The sequence below is a fragment of the Canis lupus genome, chromosome 16 (genome assembly GCF_011100685.1).
Source record: "Canis lupus familiaris isolate Mischka breed German Shepherd chromosome 16, alternate assembly UU_Cfam_GSD_1.0, whole genome shotgun sequence".
Lineage (NCBI taxonomy): Eukaryota > Metazoa > Chordata > Mammalia > Carnivora > Canidae > Canis > Canis lupus.
The window spans coordinates 20,716,921-20,743,737 of record NC_049237.1 but is presented as its reverse complement, the minus strand read 5'-3'; the positions used below and the strand labels follow the sequence as shown (position 1 = coordinate 20,743,737).

The window sequence follows — 26,817 nt, the reverse complement described above, 5'->3', positions numbered from 1 at the left end:
TTGTCCTGGGGTGCTGTGCACCCCGTGATCCCAGAGAGAGGCCTGAGCTCCACTGCAAATTAAGTAAAAGCCGTATTGTTGCCTGAAGGTGCCACATGCCATGGCCCTAGTCACGTGCCAGCCTCAGGGAACCAAGCAGGCCCTTGCTCTGCAGAGAGGAATGCCTGTGCATTTTGCGCCTGCGTGCAGTTTCAAGTGAGGGCCAGCAAGCCCCACGGAATCTTCTAGATTCCTTTGCACTCTGAGTCTGAGTGCCATTCCGCAAGGCATGAATCTCTAGTGCAGCCTTTCTCATAAACCTGAAATTCTCAAAGATGCCGTTTCCAAAAGCCGCAAGCGCGAGCCCATCCTCCAGTCTCTGCCCAACGTGTCTCCTCAGAAATAGCTCCAGAGATTTGGAAATAAGTCTAGAGGAGGCGGAAGCCTGGAAAGATTGCCAAAAACATATCTAAACACCAAACTGAGATATGTCTCTGTCCTAATATAGCAAAGCCATCTCCCTTGATCAAACGATAATAATTAGATCAGACTTAATTGAAAATAACAGACCACTCAGTGAGCTGCTTGGAAGACAAAAGCTTAGGATGGCTGGTACGCAGCATCCCAAGACCTGGATTCAGGGCTTCCTTCCATCACCGTGTTGCCGGGTTCTGTTGCCGTGTTGGTGGCTGGTTAGCGGATCTGGATGTGGCTTGAATAACTGTCTTTTAAGGAAGGCAAGCGATGGCGGGGAGGGCACACCAGCTTCACCTCCACTGCGTCGGGCCACGTCCCCAAGCGTGGGTCATGCTGTCTGTAAGGGGTCCTGAGGGGCCAGGGGCGTCCTGGCAGGGCTGCCGAGGGAGGGCCCAGGTCGGCGCTGGTAACCTGCTCCAGTGCTGGTCTCTGTGGAAGCCAGAGCTGCTTCCATCCCTCGGAGGCCGTGGGAGCTCCTTCGAGGGCACCCTATGTGCTCAGGGGGCTCCTGGGGTCAGACCCTGGGGTTCCCAGCTGGTGCCCACAGTTGCCTGCCAGCACCCAGGGAGGTGCTCTGACAGCAAGCGTCAGATCAGCTGTGACTTGTCCCAGTCCCCCGCCGGTGGGTGGCGCAGCTGAATTAGGGTGATTTACACCTTCTGGGCCCCAGGCCAGCGCTCTTCCCACTGCCCAGACTATGTCATGGGCCGGGGGGCCCTCACACACAGAACCTGTCCCTGGGCTCAGACTTGATGGGCCCTCTGCCTCTCTCTGGGTGTACGTGGCCCCGGGGACTTTGGGAACGTCAAAGTCACATCTCAGCTCAGTCTCTGGCTTCTTCAAGGCAAGGAGTCTGCCATCCGACCACAGGAATGACACTGAGACCACAAGTGATGACACTGAGGGGGAATGCCATCCCTGTCACTGTGGCCACTGTCTCCACAAAGACAGTAGGGCATGGAGGACATCCTTCGTGGGCATCCTGGAGGCAGGATCAGTGTGGACGGGGCAAGTCCTGGCCCAGGAAGGCCCCCAGCCCGTGAGCTCCTGTGGGGGACCAGGTCTGTCTTCCCGGGGCCAGGCCGGCTCCCCTGCACTGCGCCAGCCCTGTGGGGGAGCCACCTGCATGCCTATCCTCTGATGCTGCCCTTCCTCCTGGATCTCCTGCCTGCACCTACCTGCAGAATGGAATGAGAGGAGCTGTGGGATCTTCGGGGGCTGCCCGAGGTCACAGGAGGTCACAGGAGTATGGATGTATATAAGGTCTGAGCAGTTACTTGTGGTGCTAGTGGTGCCCAGACTCATTGCTGGCGGCTGGGGATTCAGCCTAAGCGCCAGGGTCCTGGCAGGGACACCTCCCTTCTGGATGTGTACTTCTTACCTGGTCCTCTGTGCCCGGCCCCGATTCGGAGAGGTGGGCACATCATCTACACCAAAGCTGAAGACAGTCTGCAAAGGAAGCATGTGCTTCAGGGACATCCAGACGTCTGTGAAGGTGGCTAGGGTAGGGTGCAAAGGGGTTATTCTGCTTCTCCCCCATCTTCCCAGGACCAGCGAGCAGCAAGGCCAGCCCTCGGATGCAGCCCCGACGACAGGGGGATGGGGGTGCAGCCTGGCCCAGGTCACTTCCATCCACCCTGCCCACCTCCCGCGCCCCGGGCCAGCGCAGGGACCCTGTGCAGGGGAGCCGTCCTTGTGCAGGCAGCGGCATGTGCCCAGGGATGGATGTGTTGCCCTCACATTGTCAGGGGCAAGGCCCTGAATCACAGGGGCGCTGGCAGGAGAAGCTGCCAGAGTCAAGTGAAAGATGCAAAATGGGCTTCATGGGGATTGAGGCGAAGATGGCAGGAGCGGGGAGAAGGCATTCTCAAGGGCAACCGCAGGGACCAGGTTGCACCACCCAGTCCAGGCCCCGAACACACACACACACACACACACACACACACACACACACACGTCCCCTTCAGAGGGGCTTATGTCGCCTGGTTTCCCTGCAGGGGGCAGGGCCTGGATGGCTCCATATAGTCAGGCCCTCCCTGTGGGAGAATGATGCCCCCAGGCCTGCAGCCTGACACAGGGACAGCCTGGGCTCGGCCACCTGGCGTAGTGTCCACCTGGCGTAGAGTCCGGCCGTCAGGCCCTGCATGCATGCGCCAGGAGGCTGGTGCAAGGACCTGCACTCTGACCCAAGCCCCCAGGGGGCCGAGGAAGTGTGTCCCAAGCCCAGTGGCATTGTCCGCAGTGCAGTGCGTGACCTGGCAAATATAGGCAAGCCCAGTTGGGCCCCTCCCGTGGCAGGGACGAGGGGAAGCCATCCTGCAAGTATGGGTGGGGAAGGGCCCTCTGCCTCTCTCTGGGTGTATGTGGCCCTGGGGACTTTGGGAACGTCAAAGTCACATCTCAGCTCAGTCTCTGGCTTCTTCAAGGCAAGGAGTCTGCCATCTGACCACAGGAATGACACTGAGACCACACGTGATGACACTGAGGGGGAATGCCATCCCTGTCATCCCGGGAATGCCCCTTGAGAGGGCCCAGGCCATGTGTTTACACTCCCACCCAGGAGACTCGGGCCTATGACTGTCATCTCCATATGTCAAGGAGGGACATTCAAGGTCATGAGGGAAGGATCCAGTCAGCCCGCAGACTCCCAGAGGCAAGGGCCCACTGGTGCGCATGCGTCCTCACCTCACACTCCTCCACGGCCCCCCTGTGCCCCACTGCCTACCTCCCACCCTGCCCTCGTGCAGATTCAGGGTCGGTGGCATGTGGGTCACCCCCAAGGAACACAGTGCCCAAGCCTGGGAAAGGCTGGATGGCCGAACGCAGAAGTGGCGCCATAGGTCTCTCTCCAGAACGCTCATTTCTTCTAATGAAAGAATCACATTTTCTGCCACAAGAAGGTTGGCGAAGACCTTGCTCACACATAGGACCAGCTTATACCTGTGTGAATCCTGTGCATGGGATGGAAGGGGAGCCTGGGGGGCCTGGGAGGGCTTCTCAGAGGAGGTGAGGGAGAGAGGCACTCAGGCGGTGATGTGGTCTGGGCAGCATCCCAGTCGTGTCTTAGGCAGCGAGCAGTATCAGCTTTTCCTCTTACATTGGAGAAGCTGCATAATTGGATTTCTCTTCTCCGCCTAATTAGTCATTCTTAAACTTTGTTCCTCAGAATATTCCAGTCTCCACTGGGGCTCTCTGCTTTGGGAATCTTGCTGATAATTAAGAATGGAATCTTGGTAGGTCATTTGTCTATTAACCAGGACAAGATGTTCACACAAATGATCTCCAGGTAGGAAGGTGACTTGTGCAAAGTATTCAGTCGGGATTTTTGATGGTGAAAAATAAACAGCCAGGATGTGAGGGCACTGAGGCCGCGACCCCTGCCACCCCACTGACTGCTGGGTTGATCCGGTGGGTCTGGCCGCCGAGGCAGGTGTCCCCTTCCTCCCTCCCTGAAGCCGTGCTGACTGGAGGGGACCCCCTTCCCCAACAGAGGAGGACCTCGGGCCCTGGCACACACGTGGTGCTTGCTTGAGAACACAGGGCTGTCCAGTCCCGAGACTCCAACACATCCAAACAAGGTGCTGCCAGTGTTTACCTTTCTTGAAGAACATTGAACGATTTTTAAATTTAAGCTTTAAGAATAAAGCAAGCAGCCCGATTATGTGTCTGGGTGTGTGTTTGTGTGTGTCTGTGTGTATGATTATTTGGGAAACAGGGGAAAGCAGACTCAGAGACGCTGCGATTAGCAAAGAAGGCCAAATGTTTTAAAATGCGTGATTCCATATGGTGTTTGGAGAATACGAACATGAGACGGCGTTGGGCTTGGATGGACTTGATGGCTGGCGGAGTTTGGGTGGTAAATGCTGGGGTTGCTAACTGTGCAGGAAGTCAGCACCCATGAGCAGCCAGAGGACTAAGGTTCTTGAATTAACATCAGAAGTCGGGATTTGTTCTGTAAGTAAGCATCGTGTCACTTTGGTTTTCTGTGAAGACAATGGAGCAGAAGGATAACCCAAAAGGGGGTATGCCTAGAATTGCACCTTTCATAAACCAGCACAGAAACCAAGAGGGGGGAAGTACAGTATGGACTTGTTTGCAAAACCAAGTAATGGGTGGGAAGGGATGCCCCACCCAGCTGGCATGTCTTGGGATGGTCTCCCCCTCCCCAGTGTTGCTGTCCTCCACCACAGTCAAGGACAGTGAAAATCCTGAGCTCAGTGGCCCCAAACTTTGAAACCTGAGGGGAAACCAGGACCAAACTTCAGACCGTCCTGTTGGCCCTTTGAGCCATTGCTCTGTGGTCCTGGTGTATCGTGAGTCTGTGCATCTCCGGGGGACACAGCTGCCCCCATGAGCCTGGTGCCCTGGAGCCTCCCGGTGCCTCTTCTCCACCAACCCTGGTGCTGGCTCTGCTCAGCCCTCGCCCTGAATCACAGGCCGGCACCCTGGCTGGACTCATGCGACGGCCACTGGAAGCCCCAACCTCCTTGGAAGGGCAGCACCTGTCCCCATCCTGGACCTGTCTCGGATCCTCATGAGCCCTCTGAGGCCAGCGCCCTTCCTCCGCATCATGCCGGAGGAGGCAGAGATGAAGCTGAGGTGGGAAGGGGCTGGTGGGGGTCACCTGAAGCCACCCAGCTCAGGCCTCCTCAGGACCCTCTTCGGCCTCGTGCAGGCAGGTCGCCATTCAGAGTAGTGTCACATGGAGTAATTGGGCCCTGGACATGTGCAGCCCCTAAGCAGAGAGGCAGCTGCTGGGGGCTTGCCCCGCCCCCAGGCCCTGCCCCCAGACCCTGCCCTTTGGCTTAATTAGGCAACGCTGCAGAATGCATGCATGTGAATACCTTTTGTGTCCCTGGCCAGCTCCTCACAGCCCCTGGAATATCCCCTGTGCTTTTCTGTGTCTGAACCTTTGTGCGGACTATGCCCCTCACACTGAAAGCCCTCCCACTCGTCTTTATCCTTCCAGATCACTCCCATCTGTCAGCCTGCCCAGACCCCACACCCTCACCGAGCCTTCTCTCCTGGCCCTGGGTCATCCTGCCCAGTTCTCAGCACCAGGACCCTTTGTTTCCCCTGACCTTGCCCCACGAGTCTGTGGTCACTTCTCCGTCACTGGTGGTTGCATCTGGGCTTCTTTCTGCACGGCGGCCGGCAGGCCTGGTCCTGTCCCTCCCCATCACATGCTCTGCGAATGTGAGGACACCCTGGTTTCCCTGAAATGCCAGATCTGTGTGATGAATGCACAGCGCCCTGCAGGGGACCTTCTGGTGCTCAATAAAAGCTAATCCATATGTTGCACTAAGCCTCAGTTGTGAGCGGGGCCAGTTCGGGGTGTGCTGGAGGCTCCGTGAGCCGTCCCTGGTGATGTGCAGCATCTGGGGGGGCGCCCCTCACAGGGGAGCACCGGGGTCAAGTCCTGCAGGTGTTGCCCAGCATGATGGTGGCGATGACAACAAGGGATGATGATTCATCATTACCTTTCAGCAAGAAGAAAGGACAGTGGCAGACGTTTCTTATAGAAAACAGCTCGCAGCCCACTCTGCCTGGCCAGGCCAGGAGGCTCTCAGGGTTTATTGGTGACGGATGGACTTGGCTACTCTAACTGGTCCAAATTGGGATGTGCGTGTGGGCCACCCAAGACTGGCCCTGCTCACGGAGGTGGCACTGGATCTGTGAACTCTGAAGGCATCGCAGACTCCTGGACAAGATGATAACTTAATGGTAGGAGGGTGGCAGGCTGCAGCGGCCTCCAGGCCTGGGCTTCGTGTCTGTGGTCAGCCCTGCCACACACCTGTGGCCAGGTGGGGCTGTGCGGGGCTGTGAGGGCTGCTCGTCCGGCGGGAACTGCCCATCTCCAGGTCCTGTCCAGCTCCGGGTGACAGCGCAAGCGGTCGGGGCAGAAGCCCTCAGTCCCTATGTGCTGGTGGAGAAAGACGTTTTATGGAAACAATGGCTTCCTTCCTCTGACTTGAGCCTGATGCTTATCAAGAGCAGAGCTGAGAGAAATGAGCATGCCTCTGCTCTTAAAGGAGAGGCGGCCTCCAAGAAGAGTGGGTTTGGCAGCCCCGTGGGGTTCAGGCCACCACATGTGGGTGGACAGAGTGGCGCGCACTCGCCAGTTGCCTTTGGGGCCTCTTCTGTGGGCTGTGTGCCACCTGCCAGGGTCAAAAGACTGTAGGAACCTTCCGAACTTGCTAAAGCTCTTGAGCTGCTGCCTGCCAGTGGTAGTCGGTACCCGGGGGTAGGATACCGCCTTCCCCTCTCTGCAGCTGGACATGATGCCAGCTCCCAGGTGGCCCTTCTGTCCAGGGCAGCACACCAACGGTGCACCCCACAAGCAGGCATCTACTGCAGCCTCCCCCCTGTGCTTGACACCGAAGGAGATGGAAAACACCGGAAAATGACTTCCATTCTCAAGTTTGGGAGGTGAGGTGTAGTTCTTGTCCTGGTAGCTGGAGAATGACGCGTGATGGCTGTTACCTAGGGCCACCCTGGGGGGTCTGGCTGCATGGGGGCAAGGAGTGGAGGGAGGAAAGAGGGAGGAGTGGAGGGAGGAGGGACACGAAGCCATGGCGCCAGGGCCGGGGGCAGAGAGTGGAAAAAAGCGTTTTTTTTTTCCTTCTGACATTGGATGGCTCAAAGACCCTTCTAAATTCACAAGAGTGTTGAAAAGTATTTTCACTTCTCCAACTTAAAATGTGCCTTTTTTATTTTGAGAAGACGTCTTGCAAAATGGGATAAAATTACTCCCTATTCCTTGGCAAACAACGTTTATCGCGGAGCTGTTTGGGTTAGTTTATGAATGTTGTGGAACCCAGCACTTAAAATAATGCAGCTGCACATTGGACCAGAGGAGCGCCGTCTGCGGCCCGAGCATTAGGAGGGTGTCGGTGGTGGGGCGGGCGGAGTGAGCGCCCGTCCTGCCTGGGGCCCTGGAGGAGCATCCCTCCTGGGGGTCTTGGGCCAGACTCCCTCGTCAACACCACTGAGAAGCCCCCCGGGGGTGGGGAGGTGGCGTTCCAGGATGTTCCAGGATGAGCAGCGGTGGCCATGCACCCAAAGCCAGGTCCCATGGGTGAGCTGTGAACCAACTGAGCGCCCCCATCCCAGGAACAGTTGTGGCTGTGGCCAGATGAGAGGTGGGCCTCCCTGGGTTTCTGCTACGGCTCCGACTTCCGAGGGAGGGGGCAGGAGGGCTCTGTTTGTCACCCAGGAATGGCTGTGGCCGTGTGTGCCCTGTGTGCCCCCCAGAGCCCCCCACCCCGTGTGCAGGGGATGCTGAGAGAGCCTCTCCAGCCTGCACTGGGCTTGGCGCTCACGTTCCTCCTCCTCCTCCGCAGCACCAATGATGTATGCGATTTACGGGGCAGGCGGGGGGGGGGGGGGGGGGGGGGGGGGGGGGGGGGGGTGTCGAGCAGCTCTTGTAAACCATCTGGGAAGTCCCAGTGTCAGCGCCATCGCCCCATGGCCCAGAGCGCAGCAGTCCCTCCTAGGCCATATCCGTATCCACGGAGAGGTAACAACCCACCAATGAAACCTGAAACCGCCATGGACAGACACAGGTGATCACACGGGACATTTCCCCGATGTGCCTGGTTTTCTAACGCAACCTTATCGCCACTTTGACAACCTGGGATGTCTCCTCCTGCACTTTAACCTACACGTAGTTTCTAACCATTTCACTTAGTCTTCTTCATATGGAATGAAGAATTTTATGGATTCTAAATGCACCTTGTTCTGGTGTTCTTTACTACAGAAGTCGCACATGCTTTATTTAAGGGGGGAAAAATGAGCAAAATAAAAAAGAAAAGCAAAACTGCCTGCCTCCCCACCCCCACCCCCAGCAGAGCCTCCACAGGTCCAGACCATCCTGCGTGCACGGTGCCTCCCGGGAACCTGTGTGTTTGCTCCAGAATCAGAGGGTCTGGATAGAGACCTCCCCATGCTGTGTGCTCTGTAGCCCCCACGCCTCACCACAGCATGCGGACCCCTGCCCCCCATGAGGCCTCCCTGTGGGTGCTTTGTGTGCCATTGTCGGTGCTGTATTTGTGGGAGGCTGCAGTGCCCTCTGAGCTGGAGACAGGGTCCCTCCCCGGAGAGGGCTGGTTCCTTTTCAGAGTGCTCGCTCAGTGTTTTATGCAGCCTGGAAAGTAATTGGCCTTCCCCCTCCCCGGCACACCCTAATGAGCCACCCCTCCTGCTCTGGCGGCTTTGTGCAGCACTCCTCAGTTCTGCTCTGTTACCACAAATTATGCTCTCCAAATAACCCTAAAACTCCAGCCACCCTTTGTGTACACACTTAGGCAGCGCGCGGCTTTGTTCCGATTGTTCCTTGAAAGGTACAAAGCGGTTTTTCTTAAGCCTTTGTCGTCTTGGTCTTTCTTTTGGCAGAATTTGGGAATGACAGGTCTTTTCTCTTGGAGCGATTCCCACTCTCTGCAATTTTCCCCCATCAGATAAAGATTTGAGAAGTGAGACATTTGCATTATTATGTGTGTGGATGGATTTCTGCCCCCAGAATCCTATTCAACTTATTTTTTGCAAATTGTGTTACAAAGAAGTAGAAAATACTTTGAGGCTCTTGCAGAGATACCCCAGGGCCTGGGCTTCGAGGGCTTTACAGGAGGTGGCAGCCATGGGGTTGAAACGTGGCCTGCAGGCCCGTCTCCTTAGCCTGTTCCCTGAAAATGTGGGGCTGTCTGGGCCCCAGCAGACCCCACGCTGACCCTGCCCAGAGGGGTCCTGCCCCGGGCCCAAGAGTGCGCCGGCTCCAGACATGCAGGAGGCAGCCCTGTACTGCACAAAGGCTGAGGTTTTGAGTTTCCTCAGAGAGTCTGTGGTCACCCGGGCACAGGCACGAGTGTTCTCGCCGCTCCTGACACATAAGGAAACTTTTGGCCACTTTAAACAGCTCGGCACAAGCTTCTCATGTCTAATTGGTGATTGACCCTTCCGTTTTAGAAATCCTGTTACTCTGGTTTCTACAGAAAGGGTAGAGAGGGAGTCCCCTTGTTGAAGACGGTGGTCAGTGGTCATGCTGGGTTCCACCTGGCCCGTGGGGCCGTGACCCGGCAGGGGTGGCATCCGGGCAGTGGGGCCTGGCCTGGTGTCCTGACCCACTCTGCTCCCGGTGGTGAGGGGGTGCAGTGCTCAGGGCCGCATCCACACCCGCCCCGAGGATCTGCCCGCCAGCTCTGCATGACTCTTCCATTACCCCACCTTGCAGTTCGTGAAATGGAGACACAGAGCCGAGCACCTCATCCAAGTCACGCAGCTGGAGACAGGGCAGTCCAGACTGCACAGCTCTGGGTGTGCGGTCCTGGCCATTGGCCCCTGGTCGCTGCGGCAAATGGGGGGTTCATGTGGACTGGGGTCTGTGTCGGACCTGTGTTCTCTGCCATGGATTTTCCCCAAGATGGGAGTAGTCTAGGACACGTGCTTGTTAACCATGTACGGCTGCCCTGGGGAGGTCACCTGCAGAACCATGTCATCTTCTCATTATTGTGCGTGCACCCTTCTCCACAGAAACATGAAATGATTTGCATCTGTTTTCCTCAAGAACCTTCTTCACACCTGGGGTGGGTGGGTAGATAACTAAGAAGGGACAGAGCAGAGATGCGGAGATGGTCGATCTCTCCAGGAAGACCTGACACCCATCTCCAGAGGCAGACGTCCCGAAGGCACAGAGCTGCACACTCCAAAAACCAGTGACTTCCCCTTTGCTATCTGGAATCTCTAATTCACGTGTGCAGTGGCGTTTCCTTCTGTGTCGGATGACAACAGAAACCCGCTTTGGTGAAGCCCCCGGGGGGAGTGACTCAGGACCCTCACTGAGCACTCTCAGGGCCAGAGGGACGCACCCCAGGTGCGTATAGGACGCAGCCTGGAGTAGGTCTGGATCTTGGGTGCTTGGGGCGGCCCAACGACAGAGCCATTTGAAGGGGATTACGTGACTTGTGGGTCGACCCCACATGTGGGTTTGTGACCTGAAGATCCATGTGATGAGACCTGCCTTTCTTCCTCCTTTGTGATTAACTGCCTCTTGGTTGTTGAATCCCATGAATTACTACGTGAAGATGGTAATTGTCTCATAAACGAGGTGGTCAAGCGGAATGCTCAGGCCCAATTTCATTAATGTGGTGCTACCCCGAGCATCATTGAAACATGAGAATGGACTTGGTCTGGACCTTAAACATTGTTTATTTTTTAGTGAGGGGCTGGAAGGCCCTGCATGAACATCCTTTTCCAGCCAAGTGAAGGTACGTTTGGGGAAAATCTGTGCCATGCAGAGGACAAGGTGTGACCCACACAGCACGTGCTGGGGTCCCAGAGGCAGTGCTGGGCTCCAGGGTGAAGGGAGTTGAGACTGTGCTGGGTCCAGGCCCTCGTTGCTCCCACCCTCGGTTCATGGCATGCGTAACCCGGCCCCAGGAACCTGCGTTCCTGCCAGGATTCTGAATGATACAGATTTCAGAGCAGCATTGGGTGGGTCCCCAGGTTCCTTCCGGGGCGCACTTGCATTGTTTATGGAACATTGCCCGTCCTCCTTTGCACAAATGAAACGCTCCCTGTAGATGGCCCCAGCCCTATGCTCTACACTCACCAGATCGTTCCTTACAGAGTGTTCGCTGGGAATGCAGTGTTTGTCAGCGGCTGCGTGAGTTTCTGCTCTGTCCCGCATGGGCCCCCCCGCAAGCTGATGGTGAATACAAGGCAGTAAATGCAGGGAAGCAGTACAGGGAGTGGGAACAGTGCTGCGGACTTCAAGTACAGTTTAAATCAGTGTTTATGCCTAAACCATTGCTGGGTCACTGCCTATGGGGTCCAAAGGATCACATCCCCAGGTGTTTCTGTGTGACTGCAATCGCCTTTTTTAGGTATAAATGAGACTTTTACATGAAGAGTGTGGTATTGTCCAGAGGCCAGCAGAACTTTCTGGTCAAAGGGGAGGCTGGGGAAGCCAGACGGCTCTGCTAAGAGGCTCATATCTGCATAGCACAGGACCCTGAGCCTGAGCCTGACCCTGACACTGACCCTGAGCCTGAGACTGACCCTGAGCCTGACCCTGGCCAGACCACGACTAAGTCAGCTCATAGTCTGTATCTTGTCTTTTAAAAAGAAGTTCCATTGTCCTTAGGACATTTTAATTTTAAAGCAGTGCAGAGACTGGTTAGAATGCAGAATTTCTGTTATTCTTTTACAAACCATAATCAGCCTCAAGCACTAATTAGAGGACACATGGTGATTCCCTCAGAGAGCGCAGCAGGGGAGGAGGGTGCCGTCTCCTCCTGTGAAGACGTGCACTCGCCCCCTCCCCGAGGCAGCAGGCCTGGCAGGTGTCCTCCCCTGGTTGGATGGATGGGCATGGCGTTGTTGTGTCGGCCTGGAGGGAGACCCCAGGGGCTGGGGCTGGCCCCCCACAGCCACGGAGTTGCCGGCACCCCCACCTTGTCTCGTGCTCACACCTGCTGCAGCAACCCTGTAACGAGGGACCAGCCTCCCATTCTTTCCCCAGTCCTAGGTTAGGAAGATGAGGTGGGGGAAGGACACGGTTTGCCCAAGGTCACAGGAGTGGCCTCCTCAGGGCAGAGAGCAGACCCCAGACCACAAAAAGGGCGGAGCAACCCCTGAGAGGAGGGGCTGGTCACGGATGAACCTTGGGCATGAGAAGTGGTGCCTCAGCCACGGCGGGTTGCAGGCAGGTGCAAAGGGCAGGTGGAGTTCTCTTTGGACACGAGCAAAGCCTGGGGGTACTGAGGAGTATGGGGGAGGGGGCTGACGTGAACAGCAGCATCCCTCGGAGCCTCCACGGCACAGATAACCACGCCTCCGACTGCATTTCTGACCAGATGGACCGTTCACCCCGCTGTTCACCTCCTGCTCCCGAGAGAGCTGACTGCAGCGGGGGCCACCACCCGCAGGCCCAGCAAAGACCTGAAGCGCGGTCTCTGCAGAACACAGAGCTCCAGGTGGGGCCCTCTCCCCTGTGCTCTGGCCGCCAGGATGCTTTAGCCTCTCCGGCGCCCCCCGGCATCTCAGCACACCTGGCAGATCCACGGCGCCCCATCCTGGAGGCCCCCACCTGCCGGCTCCTGTCCCCCGAAAGACCCAGCAGACAGTGTCCATGTTATTGGTGCTGTGCACAGGTCCAGGAGCCAGGGAGCTTGGACTCGGCTGGTCCTCCTAGACGGGTCTTCCTGGCACCTAGGGACAGTGCATGCGTCGCTGGAGCTGAGTGATTAGTGCTTGCTGTTCACGGGCTGTGCAAGTTCTGAGCACCTGAGCCCTCAGATGAGGAAACCAGGACTCAGAGAGGCCAGGTGGCTTGCCCTAGGTCACACAGCCCTCAGGTCCCAAAGCCAGAACCATGGTCAGGCTGTCACTCAGGTGCTATCAGCAGGTGGATGATTTCCCGGAATCCAAGGAGAAGAATCAGCTCAGGTCTCTGGAACCCTGGTTTCTAGGCGGAGCCTCCCCCTGAGACTGCATTCAGGGCCCTGCCACACATGCCCGAAGGCACAGACCCTCCCCCAGCATGTGCCCCCTCCCCGTCCTTGGGAAGCCCAGGAGCATACTGTGGGTGGCTGCCCACAGAGCAGGGCTGCAGGGGCTGCACAGGCAGACTGGCTTCAAACCCTGGAACCCATTTCCAACTGAACCCTTGTGTCAGGACACTCCTCGTGTTGGCAGCTCTAAGTTCAGGATGCACAGTCAGTCCAAAATCCAGGTCCACCTGAGCAGGTGGCCCCAGCTGTGACCTGATGTACAATGTAAAGGATGTGGGGATGAGGCCCAGCCTCTGCATGGAGGCAGTGGGCTTCCTTGGCCCAGGAACGCTCCAGCTCTGCGGGTGAGGTGCCCCCGCAAATGGCACCCCCCACCCCCGCCCAGCCACGCTAGGGCCACCGCCACACTCTCAGGCGTGCACGCTGTTGGATATGGGCTGGGGACCGTTTCTTCTTGGAGCTTCCTCTGTTTTTAAGCATTTTGTTTGTTTAAAGAAAGACATACAAGCACTGAGTAGGCATCAGAGCGCCGGGCCCCAGGTCCCAGCCCTGCAGGGCCCCGCAGAGCGTCCACAGTCAGCCGCCACATCCCCTGTCCCACGAGGAGGTCTGAGCACACGACCAGATGCCTCCCCAACCCCACAATGCTGTGCTCCCTCGACAGACACATCAAACTCACTGAGCGCTTGCATGTTCGTGTGGGCTGAGAGCTGTTCTCATTTTTGTTGTGCGAACCCGCACTGTTCTGATGATCGACTGAGGACTTTCCCCATGGCAGCGCAGCACGCACGTCTTCGGGGACGAGACTGGTACCTGCATCTTCAAAGTGGAAACAGGCAGGCTCGGGGCTGTGCGTGGGGGCCCACCCTGCACATCCTCCTCCCAGGGTTTGTGGTCGTCCTCCTCTTTCCCTCCACAGGTGTGGGGCGGGCACGTAGCTGGTGTGACCCCAGCTGCTGTAAATAAACCCCAGCCATCCATCGGGAACCTTCCTCCGCCAGAGGTGCTCCTTCCTGGAGGACATGTTCTGAGCACTTCTGGCTGTGCTGCAGGTGTCCTTCTGCTTCCATTGGACTCACTGCTGACTCTTGCAGGTGAACAGTGTTAAATAAACCACAGTAGTGAGTGCAGACATTGCATTTCGGGTGCTTTCTAACAAAATCCAGTAGGATCCTGCGTGCGTCCATAGAGAGAAGTGGTGACCAGAGCCACCCACCTGTTGGAACCCCCATTGTGTTGGAGGCGGGAGTGTTAAACAACCTCATTGTCTGAAAACCACGTGTGAGCCAGCAAGCACAAGGATGAAGGGGGCACCCGCAGACGTGCAGCCCGGTGTCCTCCTCCTGCCCTTCCGTGACCCATCATGTGAAGTCCCCCGGCCCTCTGAATGCCCACAGCCCTGCTCCTCAAGACCTGCTGCTCTGCCAGGAGGAGGGTCCCCGGAGAGCACCTGTGCTGGGCTGTGTGCACCATCTGGCTCCAGGGAGCTGCGCTGAACGGGGTTTTTCCTCCAAGGTGGCAGCCGCCTCAGGAGGGTCTTCAACGCCAGAGGAAAGGGCAGCTGCGTGAAGGGTTCCGCGGGCCTTACCCTGCCCTGGGGCACCTGAACTGGTGGCACAGGTGACCCTGGGCACCCCCCCCCGGGAGAGGACACAGACACGGGAGCCATGCAGCTCCCCAGCATGGGAAGCTGGGAAGAAGAGGATTCTTCCCAGGAATGCATTTCTGATTCGTCCCTTGGGCTCAGCTTCTCTTACAAAGTTTTTCTTGCTATCATTTTATTTTGGTGGCTCAGGTTCCCACGGTGGATTCAGGGGGCAGGAGGATGGAATTCATCAGATCATGACGCAGGAGCATGTCCAGGGTGTCTTGCTAGTGAGATGGGGGGGTCCCGGCCAACCCACCCTAGGTGACAGCGGCAGCTGGTGTGCAGCTCCACTGGGTCCCTTGTGTCTGAGCGCCGCCACCCGCCAGTGCCGGGTTCACACGCCACCTTGCGTGGGGACGGCCCGACCCCACAGTGACCCGACAGTAGCTTCGTTCACCCGACATGCTGGGGTTTTCCTTTAAACCTGGACACTTTGTCTTTGGGATATTGTCAGAGAACCAATCCTTTCCACTGAAGCACATGCTTTGTTGTCCATACATGACATTCTCTGCTCGTTTTCATATGGGCCCTCATCAGTTCGGGTGTCGTTGGGGAAAAAAGGGAAGAACCAAAGAGAGGTTGCAGGGTTGCTCCTGAACACCCGAGCACAGCAGCAACTTCAGAGCACCCTATAAACCCCATCTGTCCCTCCACGACCACGATCCTAACACGGAAGGAAAGACGGCCCCATCTGCACATACGTTGCCTCATTCCGAGGATAGTGTAGCATCCCCACCCCGGTGGGTCCAGCGCCCTTTTCACTGTCTATGTGTGTGCACTGTGTGTGTGTGTGTGTGTGTGTGTATGCTGTGTATGGGTATTCGTGTATCTGTGCAGCTGGGGGTGTACATTCATGTGTGTGACATCTTTGTATGTGGACATACATGTGTGTATCTGTGTGTATAAATCCATGTGTATTTGTGTATATGATGTGCATATACATGTGTGCATCTCTGTGTGTGTATATCCATGTGTGAGATATCTGTGTGTATCATACATCCATGTCTACTATTGTGTGTACACATGCATGTGTGTGTATCCGTGTGTGATATCTGTGTATCTGTGTGTGTCTACTATTGTGTGTGCATGCACACATGTGTGTATCTGTGTGTATGTACACCTGTGCATGTATGTGTGTGATATCTGTGGGGGGGGGGCATGGCCGCAAAAGAGCCATGTGGCCCATAGCGTTTGGGTGGGGCAGGGCTGGGGGCACGTAGTAGCCACAGGAGCAGCACTGACCTGCCTTCCCCGTCTCCCAGGAGCTGTGCCGGCAGCGCATGGCCATGCGCCCATCCGAACGCCCAGAGGCCCCGCACACGTCGCGCATCAACAGCGTGTCGTCCCAGTTCAGTGATGGGCCGATGGCCAGCCCCTCTGCCAGGAGCAGCACATCGTCCTGGTCTGAGGAGCCCGTGCAGCCCCACATGGACATCTCCACCGGCCACATGGTCCTGGTAAGGGCTGCGGTCCTCTCCACCAGGAACCGCAGGGCACACGCCTGCAGGAGGGGGAGTGAGGGTGGGCATGCGGGGAGGGGGCTCCTGCCAACACACGTCCCCTGATTCCCACCACACACCCAGGCCGTGTCAGAAGCCATGGTGACAACGTGCTGGCCACCGAACCCGACTGGTCAGGCAGCTGCCGGCGAGATGAAACCCAGTGTCAGAGCGCCTCAGGCTTGGTCCTCTGGGCTCAGGGGAGGGTGAGCACGTGCACCCGAACACACCTAATCATGCATGGGATTCTGCCCTGGTCATTTTGTTTTCAGTGTGGAATTTGCATCAGAGAGCGCCTGCTGTGTGTGCTGCTGTCGCTCAACCTCTGATCCATCAGGACACAATCATGGTGTCTTCCCCTCCAAGGCAGATCACCAGGTGTGGTCGGGGAGGCAGGGGGGTGTCACTGATTCTACTTAACAGTGAGGGGGACAGAGGTAGGGGCTCAGAGCCTTGCTGGTTTGCAAGACACCCCCTGGAGGCCCTGGTGTAGACAGGCCACCCTCCCCCAGGCCCTGGTGTAGACATGCCCCCCCTGGAGGCTCTGGTGTAGATGCATCCCCCATGGAGGCCCTGGTGTAGACACGCCAACCCCCCCAGCTCCTGGTGTGGACACACCCCCTGGAGGATCTGGTGTAGACATGCCTCCCCCCCCAGCTCCTGGTGTGGACATGCCCCCCTGGGGGATCTGGTGTAGACATGCCCTCCAGACGCCCTGGTGTAGACACCCCCCCCCCGCCTGTCCGGCTCCCTATCCTATCTTTCCCCAAACTGCGCGTTGACTTCAGAGGGCCACGTGTGGAGAGGTGGTGCATAGCCGTGCTACACAGTTGCTGTTTGAGTTATGCTAAGAGGTGTCCATCTCACTGGCTGTCTCCTGAAGGCTCCTGGGTCCTTGGGCCACACGCATCTTCCTGTTGGTGCTTGTAAAGCACAGCCCCAAGCTATTAGCCATGACTGTCCTCCTGGAGACAGGCTTCCTGGGGTGATAGGCAGAGCGTGGTCTCCCCACTCCTGAGGCCGCCATCAGGGGAACCCGCACACAGAGCCCTGTGTCCTCGAGCCCTGTAGGCTGAAGCCCAAGATCAAGGGACCACAGCGTGGGAGTCTGGGGAGGCCCCTTCCCTGTGCATAGCTGCCCCGTTCTCACTGTGTCCTCCTGGCTCCTGGGGGGCAGGTCTCGGGGCGGCCACTTGGCGGTTTGCCACCCCAGCCTTGCGTCTCACATCCTGACCCGCAGTGGGAGCACGGTCTGCACAGTGACATGCGTTGGGGGGCCTCTAGGTACTTCCTGCCTGTGCACCCGTCCTGACATTCTGTCTTCTGACCCAGCATGATGGGCGGCGTCAGGCACTCTGGCCACCCTGTGCTGACCACCCCAAGCACCTCCCCTCGTGGGGAGCCCCGGGCCCGGGGTCCCCGCGGGGAAGGCCACAGGCACAGTGTGGCCGGCCCAGGGCCCATTCCATGTTGCCTGGCCGTGTCCTCCAAGGCACCCGCTGCAAACCTGCGTGTGTCAGAACCCCAGGGATGCGCCAATGCCTGACCTTCTACCTCATTAAGGCTACAAGGGAGATAATTCTTCGGTGATCAGTCAGCCCAACTCTCCGTGAGGGAACGTTCATGTTTATCAGACAGCAACATGATGATCTCCCCAAACTACATGCGAAGGATTCAAAGACCATCAGATAAAATACACGAGGTCCAGGTGAATCCTAGGGACCAGCTGCTCCAGATATGCAGCTGCACCATGGACGTCATGCACCTGTGACACCTCAACTTACAGACGTGATGGAGTCCAGGGCAGGGTGGCAGCAGGAGCACCCCATAAGGTGGAGAGGAGATGGCCAAGTTATCTGGAAAACACACTCCTCACCAAAACCTGTGGCCAGTGCGCAACAGTGCAACGTTTCCGTTAGCAAAGGATGGAGAGCGTGTTGGAAGGAACAAGTGCGAGGTTAGAAAGGCAAAATGGACCCGACACGCTAGAGCACTGTCAGGGGCAGCAGACCTGGGGTGGGGCTGACCTAGAAGCAAGGCTGACCTGGGGGTAGAGGTGACCCAGGGGCGGGGCTGATGGGGGGGTGTAGGGCTGACTTGGGGGTGGAGGTGACCTGGAGGCAGGATTGACCCAGAGGTGGGGCTTATCTGGGGGCAGGGCTGACCTGGGAAGCAGGTTGACCCAGGGTGAGGGTCACCTGGGGAAGGAGCCCCCACCTCCCAGTCCCCAGCCCCCTCTTGGTCTGGTTACTCTGCTGTAGAATCCAGGGTTTCCTGCCTGGAAGCCACAGGAATGGAATTCTAGAAATAAACGTTGCAGCCAGCAAGTGACCAGAGAGAGGAAGCAGGCACTGAGGCTTTGCATGGAAGAAGGGAGATCAAGGGCTGACGGGTCAGCAGGGGTCAGGGGTTGCAGGTCACCCACTACTCCACAGTGACAGCACTGGTGATACTAGCCTGCTAGGCCTGGGTAGCCTTCTTGGGGAAGAGGCTGAGGGGGGAAGGATTAGTACCCCTGCTCAAGGGGTCCAGGGTAGGTGGATGGTCCACCCAGAGGTAAGTCAGGGGAGTACATGCTGACCGAGGCCCAGAGACACCACAGGGTCAGGGTTGAGAGGAAAGGCGGGGGCAGGGAATTAGAGGGAATTCTCTGGCAGCCATGGGGTGAGAACGTGGGGAGGGTCATGGCTGCTCCCAGGGGCATCAGAGCTGCCCTGCGGGGGCACCGAAAGGCTCACGGACACCCCCACCTTCAGCCCAGGGATGGAGGGGGCAGTGGATGTGGGCCCACCTGCTCCTGGAGCCTGCAGAGCGTGGGACCAGGTGGGGAGTGTTTGCAGGAGGGTTGGGACCCCTGGGAGCCAGGCCCTGGGGGGAAGCACCTGTGTCAGTAGCCTGGCTGGTGCCTGAAGGAACGTTTGCAAGGGAGCACGGTAGCGTGTAATCAGGGCCAAGGGCAAAGTCTGAAACACGCAACCCCATGCAGCCTACCTTGTGAAGCATTACAAACATCCTCATACCTTGAGTGTCTGAGGGCAGAGCTGCTGGTAAAGGATCATCTTTGAGGTTAGTATTTTTGTTTTTTTAAAGATTTTATTTATTTATTCATAAGAAACCCAGAGAGAGAGGCAGAGACACAGGCAGAGGGAAAAGCAGGCTCCATGCAGGGAGCCTGATGTGGGACTCAATCCAAGGACCCCGGGATCACACCCTGAGCTGAAGGCAGATGCTCAACCACTGAGCCCCCCAGACACCCTGAGTTTAATTTTTAAAGAGGTCTGTTTCCACATCACACTTGTCCTCAGAAGTTGAGCGTGGCGGCCCTGTAGATGCTGAGATCAGGTCAGCGTCCTGCGAGTTGCTGAGAGTTGCTGATGGCCGGGAGCCTGTGGAGAAGTGGCATGAGAGTGAGTGGACACAGAGGAGCCACAGGGCTCGGCCGCCCATCCACCACACTCTTCTCCACTTCTCTCCTGAGTGCGGGGAGCGGGAACATTGAGCAAAAGCTGGCTTGCTGCTGGCTCCGTTAGTTATGGTGTAAAGATAGATGACCTAACCCAGGACGTGGGTGCTGGAGAGCATCTTGGTCCCTGTGGGAGGTATGGATTTCACCTCATAGCACCCTTGCCTTCCCTGCATCCTTGGACACAATGCAGCAGGAATGAGCATCCTGACCGTTTAGGGGACAGCCGCCATCCGGAAGCCATGCAGTGGGAGCCGTCGTGCACCCCGTTTCACAGATGGAGACCACGGGACTGAGTGGTACATGCAAATGACTGTCCCAACCCCAGGAAGAAAGACGAAAGGCCTGGCGTCTTTGAGAACAGAGGGAATGAGCTGCAGCAGGTGTCAGCTCAGCAGCTGACTGAGGGCTGTGGAAGGCCTGCGAGGGCTGGCGAGCACTGTGCCCACAGTGGGGACCCCGGCGCTGGCAGAGCCCTGCCTCGCCCATGTCTCTGCCTCCTGGGTGTCCCACGTTCCTTCTCCAGCCTCCCCAACCATTTCCGTCCCAGCGGCCTCCTGGGTCAAGTGCTCCTTCATACTCCCCAGGCCCCAAGTCCCCTGCTTACCTGGGAAGGCTGGCGGCAGGTGCTCCGACTGCAGGCTGGCACAGCATGGCCTCGGGCAGCTTACAACCAGGACCTCATAGTCTTTCTAAAAGGATGCAGTTCTGTGAGGCTCCTTCCCTCCCTGAGGCCTGAATGAGCATCATGGCACTCTGGCCGCCATCCTCACCGTGAGGTGACTGCCCCTCAATCCCCACCCCGGAGCCAACGTTATTGTCAGGTGTTTGCTGCTTGGAACGGAACACAGTCCTTCATGGGACCCAGGGTCTGAGAGGGGGCTCCATAGGAGTACATGACTCTGCTCTGCATGTCTTGACAGACCCTTAGTTCTCTGTTACTCCATTTACAGTCACCTATGCTGCTAGGGGTGATTTAGGCAGTTTTCAAATTTCGCCACTTCAAACACAGCATATGTGAAAATAATCCCAGGCTAAACGTCTAGAAGACCCTGGGTCATTGAGGATGCAGTTTCATTTATTTGGGGAGGTATCAGCAAACTTCCTGCCAAACGTTTGACTGATGGACATTCCTACCAGCTCGGTAAAACACGGTGCCTGTACCCCAGATGCTCCCCAGCCTTGGGTATGGCCAGCCTTCATCTTTGCTGCTGATGTGTGGAAATGATATTTTAAAGCAGGTTTTTTAAGATTTTATTTATTTATTTGAGAGAGAGAGAGAGTACAAGCAGGGGGAGCGGCAGAGGCAGAGGGAGAAGCAGGCCCTCCATAAAGCAGGGAGCCCAACATGGGGCTCGATCCCAGACCCTGGGGTCACGACCTGGCTGGAAGGCAGACACTTCACTGACTGAGCCATCCAGATGCCCCTAAAGCAGTTTTAATTTACATTTCTCTCATTGTACATAAGACTGAGCAACTCTTCCAACATTTGGGAGCTCTTACTGTTCCTCCTGAGAACGGCTTCAGAAGTGTCCCCTCGGGGCTGCAGGGCTACCGGCCTCTGAATGTGCACACGTTCTGCGCATTCATGCTGACGACAGTGTACGGACCTCGGCACTGTAGTGAAGCCGAGGTGCTCTTGTCCCCTGTGTGACTGACTCTTCCACCTGTGGGAGGGGCTCTGCTAGCGATGGATTTGGAGGAAGTTTCAGTACGAACCACAAAAATGAACCCTCCGCAAGGTCCCCCTGGAACAGAGACATGCATCACCAGGTTGGGAGGCTGGCAGGCTCCAAGCCTCACGACGTTTCCCGTGCACACCAGCATTGTGAGGTGGGCCAGGAGTGTCGTTTCCTATTCTAAAAACAATGTTCCTGGTGACATGAGTGGGGAGGGCGCCCCCGAAAGTCCCGAGTGCCTGGCTGCTGCTCGGTCTTCCTCCCTAAGGACCTGTCCTGGGGGCTGGAACAGCAGAGATGGACTTCCTCACGATCCTGGAGGCCACAGTGCTAAGATCCAGTCGTGCACAGGGCTGGTTCCTCCCGGGCCGCTCTCCCTGTGTATGGGCGGCCGTCCTCTCCCTGTGTCCTCAGTGGGTGTCCCTCCGTGTGTGTGTGTCCTCATGTCCCCTTCTTACCAAGACACTGGGCACCCCAGGTCAGGGCCCATCCTAGTGACCTCGTCTTACCTTAGCTACCTCTTTAAGACCCACCTCCAAATACAGGTATGCCCTGAGTCCCAGGGGTGGGGGCTTCCACGCAGGAAGGTGGGGACGCTGTGAGCCTGTGACAAGTGCCGGTGCCTGAACTACCCCATGTCTTCTGTAGTTGAGCCAGGTGCCAGGCCCTGGTCTTTCCCATCGTGTTTCCCATGCACTGCAGGGCCTGAGCAAGCGATGACACTGCCTGTGCCCGGCTCTGCAGCCTGCACACCCCGCACCCTGAGAGCTGCGCAGGGCCCCAGAGATGGGCTGGCAAAGCATTCATAGCTCCTGCTCCTTCCAGGCTCACATTCCCTGCCTCCTGCCCCCAGCCCCTACCTCCTGCCCTGGCCCCACCTCCCAGCCTGTCACTGTTACTCTGGGAGAAGGCAGCTCTGCAGGAGGCCACCTGGGAAGGGAAGTAGCCACTGGGCTTTAATTCAGTAACAGCATGTGGCCGCCCTTACATAGGGCCTGACGGTTTCCACCCATGAGCTAGGCCCTGGGGACAGGTGCTCAGGGCAGGAGGGACAGGCCAGGAGCACCTCCTTAGTGGAAGGGGTGCGGGGGGCGGGGGGGCTGACCCAGCCAGATGTTCTGGGAGCTGAGCCCCGGAGCCAGGTGCTCTGCACCAGAGACGTTCCCGACCCCCAGGTTCCCTGCTGCTGGGGATAGGAGGGACGGTGCCCTGTATCCGCACCGCTCTCACAGTGCTGCTGCCCCTGCCCCACAACCGTTCCTGAGGCACCCGAGGCTCCTTTGGCAGCTGGGACATTGGTGACTCTCAGCAGCTTGATCTTGACACAAGCAAAGAGTGTCAATTCTGTTGTTCAGTCTTTATAGGGACGCGTGGATTATTTATTGTGTTTTTGATGGAGGAATGTGATCTGCTGTGTTGTTTTTTAACATCTGCTTTATTATTTAAAGTGCTAGGATGAGGCTAGAACATTTCCCCTGCTTGTTAGACCTTCTCGTAGTATGTAAATTGGGTAAAGCAGAGTAAGTGAAGTCAGACATACAATTATATTCGTTGAATTAAGTTAAATAATCAAACACTGCATTTGGTAGTTAGCAGGTCTAGGAGCTCATGTCTATGAGAAATCAAAATCGGTGCCCAAAACAGGACATGGAGGGTGTTCATTCACATATATGTGAGCAGGAAATACTTTCTGAGCATCCAGGGACCTACTGGGGCTTCCCTGATATCAACCTGACAGGATAAGCCACAGAGAGATGCTCACATCTCCCCCCACCCCCATCCTGGCCTGTTCAGTTGCCTCTAGACGGTGCAGAGGAATGCACCGGCAGCAGCACGGTTCCCGGCCCAGGATGGAGCAATGTGATTGTGTCTGTGCAAACGAACGCAAAAATTTAACGCTGTCTAAAACGCGGTTCTTGAAATTGCACAGAGCCTGTCGTTCCACAAATAACTCATATGCGGACAAGCATCCATTGAGTTTGCTCATTTTTGTGTCCTTGGCATCGAGCACACAGCCCTTGGATATAGCAGGCATTGGATAAAAATCGTCCACATGCCCGAGTGAAGTAGTGATGAGTGTTTCACTCCGGAGAAGTTTACAGTCCATCTGAGGAGGCGTGGACGTCTAGAAAACGCTGGAACATCCGAAGGCCAAGTCATGCTCTTTTGCTGGGAAGATTTCTTCATTCCCTGTGAAGGTGTGCAGTGGACAGGGAGGCTGAGGGGAGCTGGCCCCGAGGGTACTGACTGGGCACAGTCTTGGTCAGAAAGGAGCAGCTGTTTGGGGTGAGTGGAAGGCAGGGTGGGCAACAGCACAGCTCCTGGGAGCCCTGCAGCAGTCCCTAGGGCCGCAGTCTGTAAAGGACTAAGTAGCATGAAGCCGGGCCACACCCAAGCCAGACTGAGCCACCACGTGCAGGCTCATGCCTGATCCTCACACGACGGCTGTGGCTCCTTGAACAGGAAAATAGGGAAAGCGGCATCCACTTGTCCACTTACCCATGTTTGTCTGCTAGGAGGTGAGAGCACATGTGACAAACAAGCTGGGGACCCACAGGGTCTAGACCACTGCGCTCTGACGTGTTTGCCTGAAAATGTTCTGGCAAATCCTCCTGCTGGCATAGTAGACTAGCCAATAGTCCAAGACTCGTTAATTGTTTCTCATTACTTTAAAAATCCCATTATCTGTGATGCCGCAGCCGTTGAGGAGGCAGTTTGTGGCCAGCACAGCGGCTGCCATGCACATCCTTCCACTTTCCTCCAGAACCCACTCCCTTGTCCTGGGGTCTCCCTGGGCCCGGTCTTGGTGCAGACCTGTTCTATTCCTACTTTCGCTCCAGCCTGACTGAATTCCTCCATCAGAGAATCCCTGTTTTGCATTGGTCCTCAGAGTCCAGGTGGCTCAGCAGTTTAGCACTGCCTTCAGCCCAGGGCATGATCCTGGAGACCTGGGATCGAGTCCCACATTGGGCTTCTTGCATGGAGCCTGCATCTCCCTCTGCCTGTGTCTCTGCCTCTCTCTCTCCTCTCTGTGTTTCTCATGAATAAATAAATAAATAAAATCTTTAAAAAAGAAAAGAAAAAACCGCCATGCATTGGTCCTCAGAAACGACAGGCCATTCACAGCCAACAAGTGACCGTCTGTGCTCTCTGCTCTTGTAGAAGCATCTGGGGCACGTGTGCTCCTGTGCCCTTGCGTCTCTTCCACGTGTCCTCTTTTTGTACCCCCACCTGCATTCCAGGGGCTTCCCTCGGGGCTGTTGTCCAGTTTGCACTGTTTCTCTTCAGCAGCGTCTAATTGGTATGCAATCCACCCATTGCATGGATGATTGCAAGGAGCATCATTTTCATTCATGGTTGATCTCTTCATTCTTTTTCAAAACTGCCCGCCATGCTGTTCTTCTCCTGTTGACCCCCATTGCAATAGCTTCAGTCTTCATAGATGTATTATTTGTGTTTCTGCCTAATGCTCTGTCATCTAGGTTCTTCTGAATCTGATCCTGCTCTTTGATGTGTTTTCTGAGTTGCTCATGGGAGTTTGTTTCTGGCAGGTTCTGTGACTTCCAGAATTTCATGAAACCATGCCGAGGGTGATCACCTCGAGAGAGGTTCTCGGGTTACTTTGCCAGACACTTTGGGCTCCCGTGGAGCCGGACCATGTTCATATTGGTTCCTCTCCTGGAGGCCTTCAGACCACCCACATATTGTACGGTTGAGCCTCAGTCCTAGACGAGGCCTGTGGTGCAAACACTTTCCCATCCTGAATCCATGCGGAAACAGACATTCTTTCTCATGCCGCAAGCAAGCCCTTTCCCTGGGGACAGGGTCTCACCAGGGCTCTGGTGTGCAAGGAGGGGTAGGGGTTGTGGACTCCTACATCCACCTTCTACCTTCTGCCCCCAAAACCCCACATGGACAGGAAAGCCAACACCTGGGTTTGAGGTGCAGGAAGTTGTGTGCTCTCCCTTTCTCGGGGGCTTGAGAGCCTTCAGGTCACAAGCTACCCATGTCACTGTTGTCCTCATCCTGGATTTCAGAGGATTTCCCTTCATCTTATGAAAATCTGACTGTGCCCTTAATCAGTGTTTCTACACGTCTTGTGGGGGAGGCTCTTCAGGTCGCCCCATTGCTCACGTCCCTGGGAATAGAAGACTTACAGAGAGTTAAACAAAGGGAACAGGGGATATGCCCTTTGATTTTGCATCACCTTGACAGCCGCACGTGAGAGCCAGTTTCATGAGACCTATACCGGTGGCAAGCTCTTGTCAGAGGAAGCCAGGCAATGACGTCATTCAGACTGGTTCCCACACATCCCTTTCCGTGTGCAGGCGAAGGGGTCACCTTGCATCAGGAGGTGCTCACTGCCCCATGAGTCCATGTTGAGCTGTCTGCAGGTGTGCACTGCCAGGAGCCTTGGCCAGTGGGCAGGGTGGGCAGCCGAGTGGACCCTCAGTGCCGATGGCCAGCGGCCGCGGACGGGATCCAGGTGGCATCCATGTTGTGGCCACAACAAAGGCAGCTGTTGGCAGGGGTGGCCCCAGGTGCTGGAGCTGCATGCACGGGGACAGAAGAGCAGGCGGGATGACATCTGACAGCACAGTCTCACCTCACCCATCAAACCTTGAGGACTCGTGGGTGTAGGGTGCGGGCAGTCTGCCGTAGGATTGGCAGTTAAGCTGGAGAAAGGTTAAAAATATATTTGATAGTCTTATGTCTAACTGTTCACCCTAAGAAAGTGAAGATAATTTCTGATAGATCGCCTCCCTTCTCTTTTCTACCTCACATGCCTCATGTCAAAGGCATGGAATGAAGAACACTTGCCACCCGGCACCTGGCTGTGGTGGCTGACGACCAAGCCTCACTCTGTGTCCTCCCCACACATCAGGGTCCCGCTGCTGGGAAGCTGCAGGAAAGTAGAGGAGGCTCTGGCCTCGTCCCTCTGAGTGAGAGGGGACGAGAGATGCGGGCTCTTGTATGAGCTTTATGAGCTTTCCAGGCGTTTGTGCCGTTGATTCTGCCCCATTCCTGTTTACTCCTCACAGCACGTAGCCTATTGTTTCTAGGAAATTAAAACCTGAAACGTCCTGGATGCAAGGGGTACTTTCAGAATTTTTGTGAGTCTGTCCTGATAACGTGCTGCTATAGGATCCAGCATCTCCCATCCAAACTCTAGGAGAGAAAATTCGTGTCTGTGGGGCCGGCCGACATTGCCCAGGCTGCACTCGCTGGAACTCTCTTCTCCTAAGCCCCTCAGCAGGGAGTCATCGGGAAAGTCATTGTTGTTGGTTCAGGGCGCCCAGGCACTGCCCAGGGAAGACCTGCCATCCTGTGGTGGGGGGGCGGCCTGTGCTGCTAGGCAACCACCCTGCTCCTCTCCAGGGTCTTCTGTTAGCCCACCATTGTTGTCTCTGAGTGAAGACGCTGTCCCCAGGGCTGCCTTGTCAGGAGGGGGAGGGCGATGGTGTTGGGCCTTTGAGAAAATCGGCTCCTGTAACAGCGGCCTGGAAGTGGCCATGTGAATTTTGTAGTTGACCATCCACGTGGGGAGGGGGTGCCCGGTCAC

The 26,817-nt window shown here is 56.6% G+C and overlaps 1 protein-coding gene across 2 annotated transcripts in view; it reads left to right on the top strand.

Moving 5' to 3' along the window:
• The window catches only part of PTPRN2 (protein tyrosine phosphatase receptor type N2), a 727,688-nt gene that overhangs the window by 623,065 nt on the left and 77,806 nt on the right, over window positions 1–26,817 (top strand). For both annotated transcript variants that reach the window (XM_038559842.1, XM_038559843.1), the window contains exon 14: window positions 15,876–16,070. In XM_038559842.1, coding sequence (XP_038415770.1) covers window positions 15,876–16,070 — 195 coding nt within the window. The remainder of the gene's footprint in view (window positions 1–15,875; window positions 16,071–26,817) is intronic.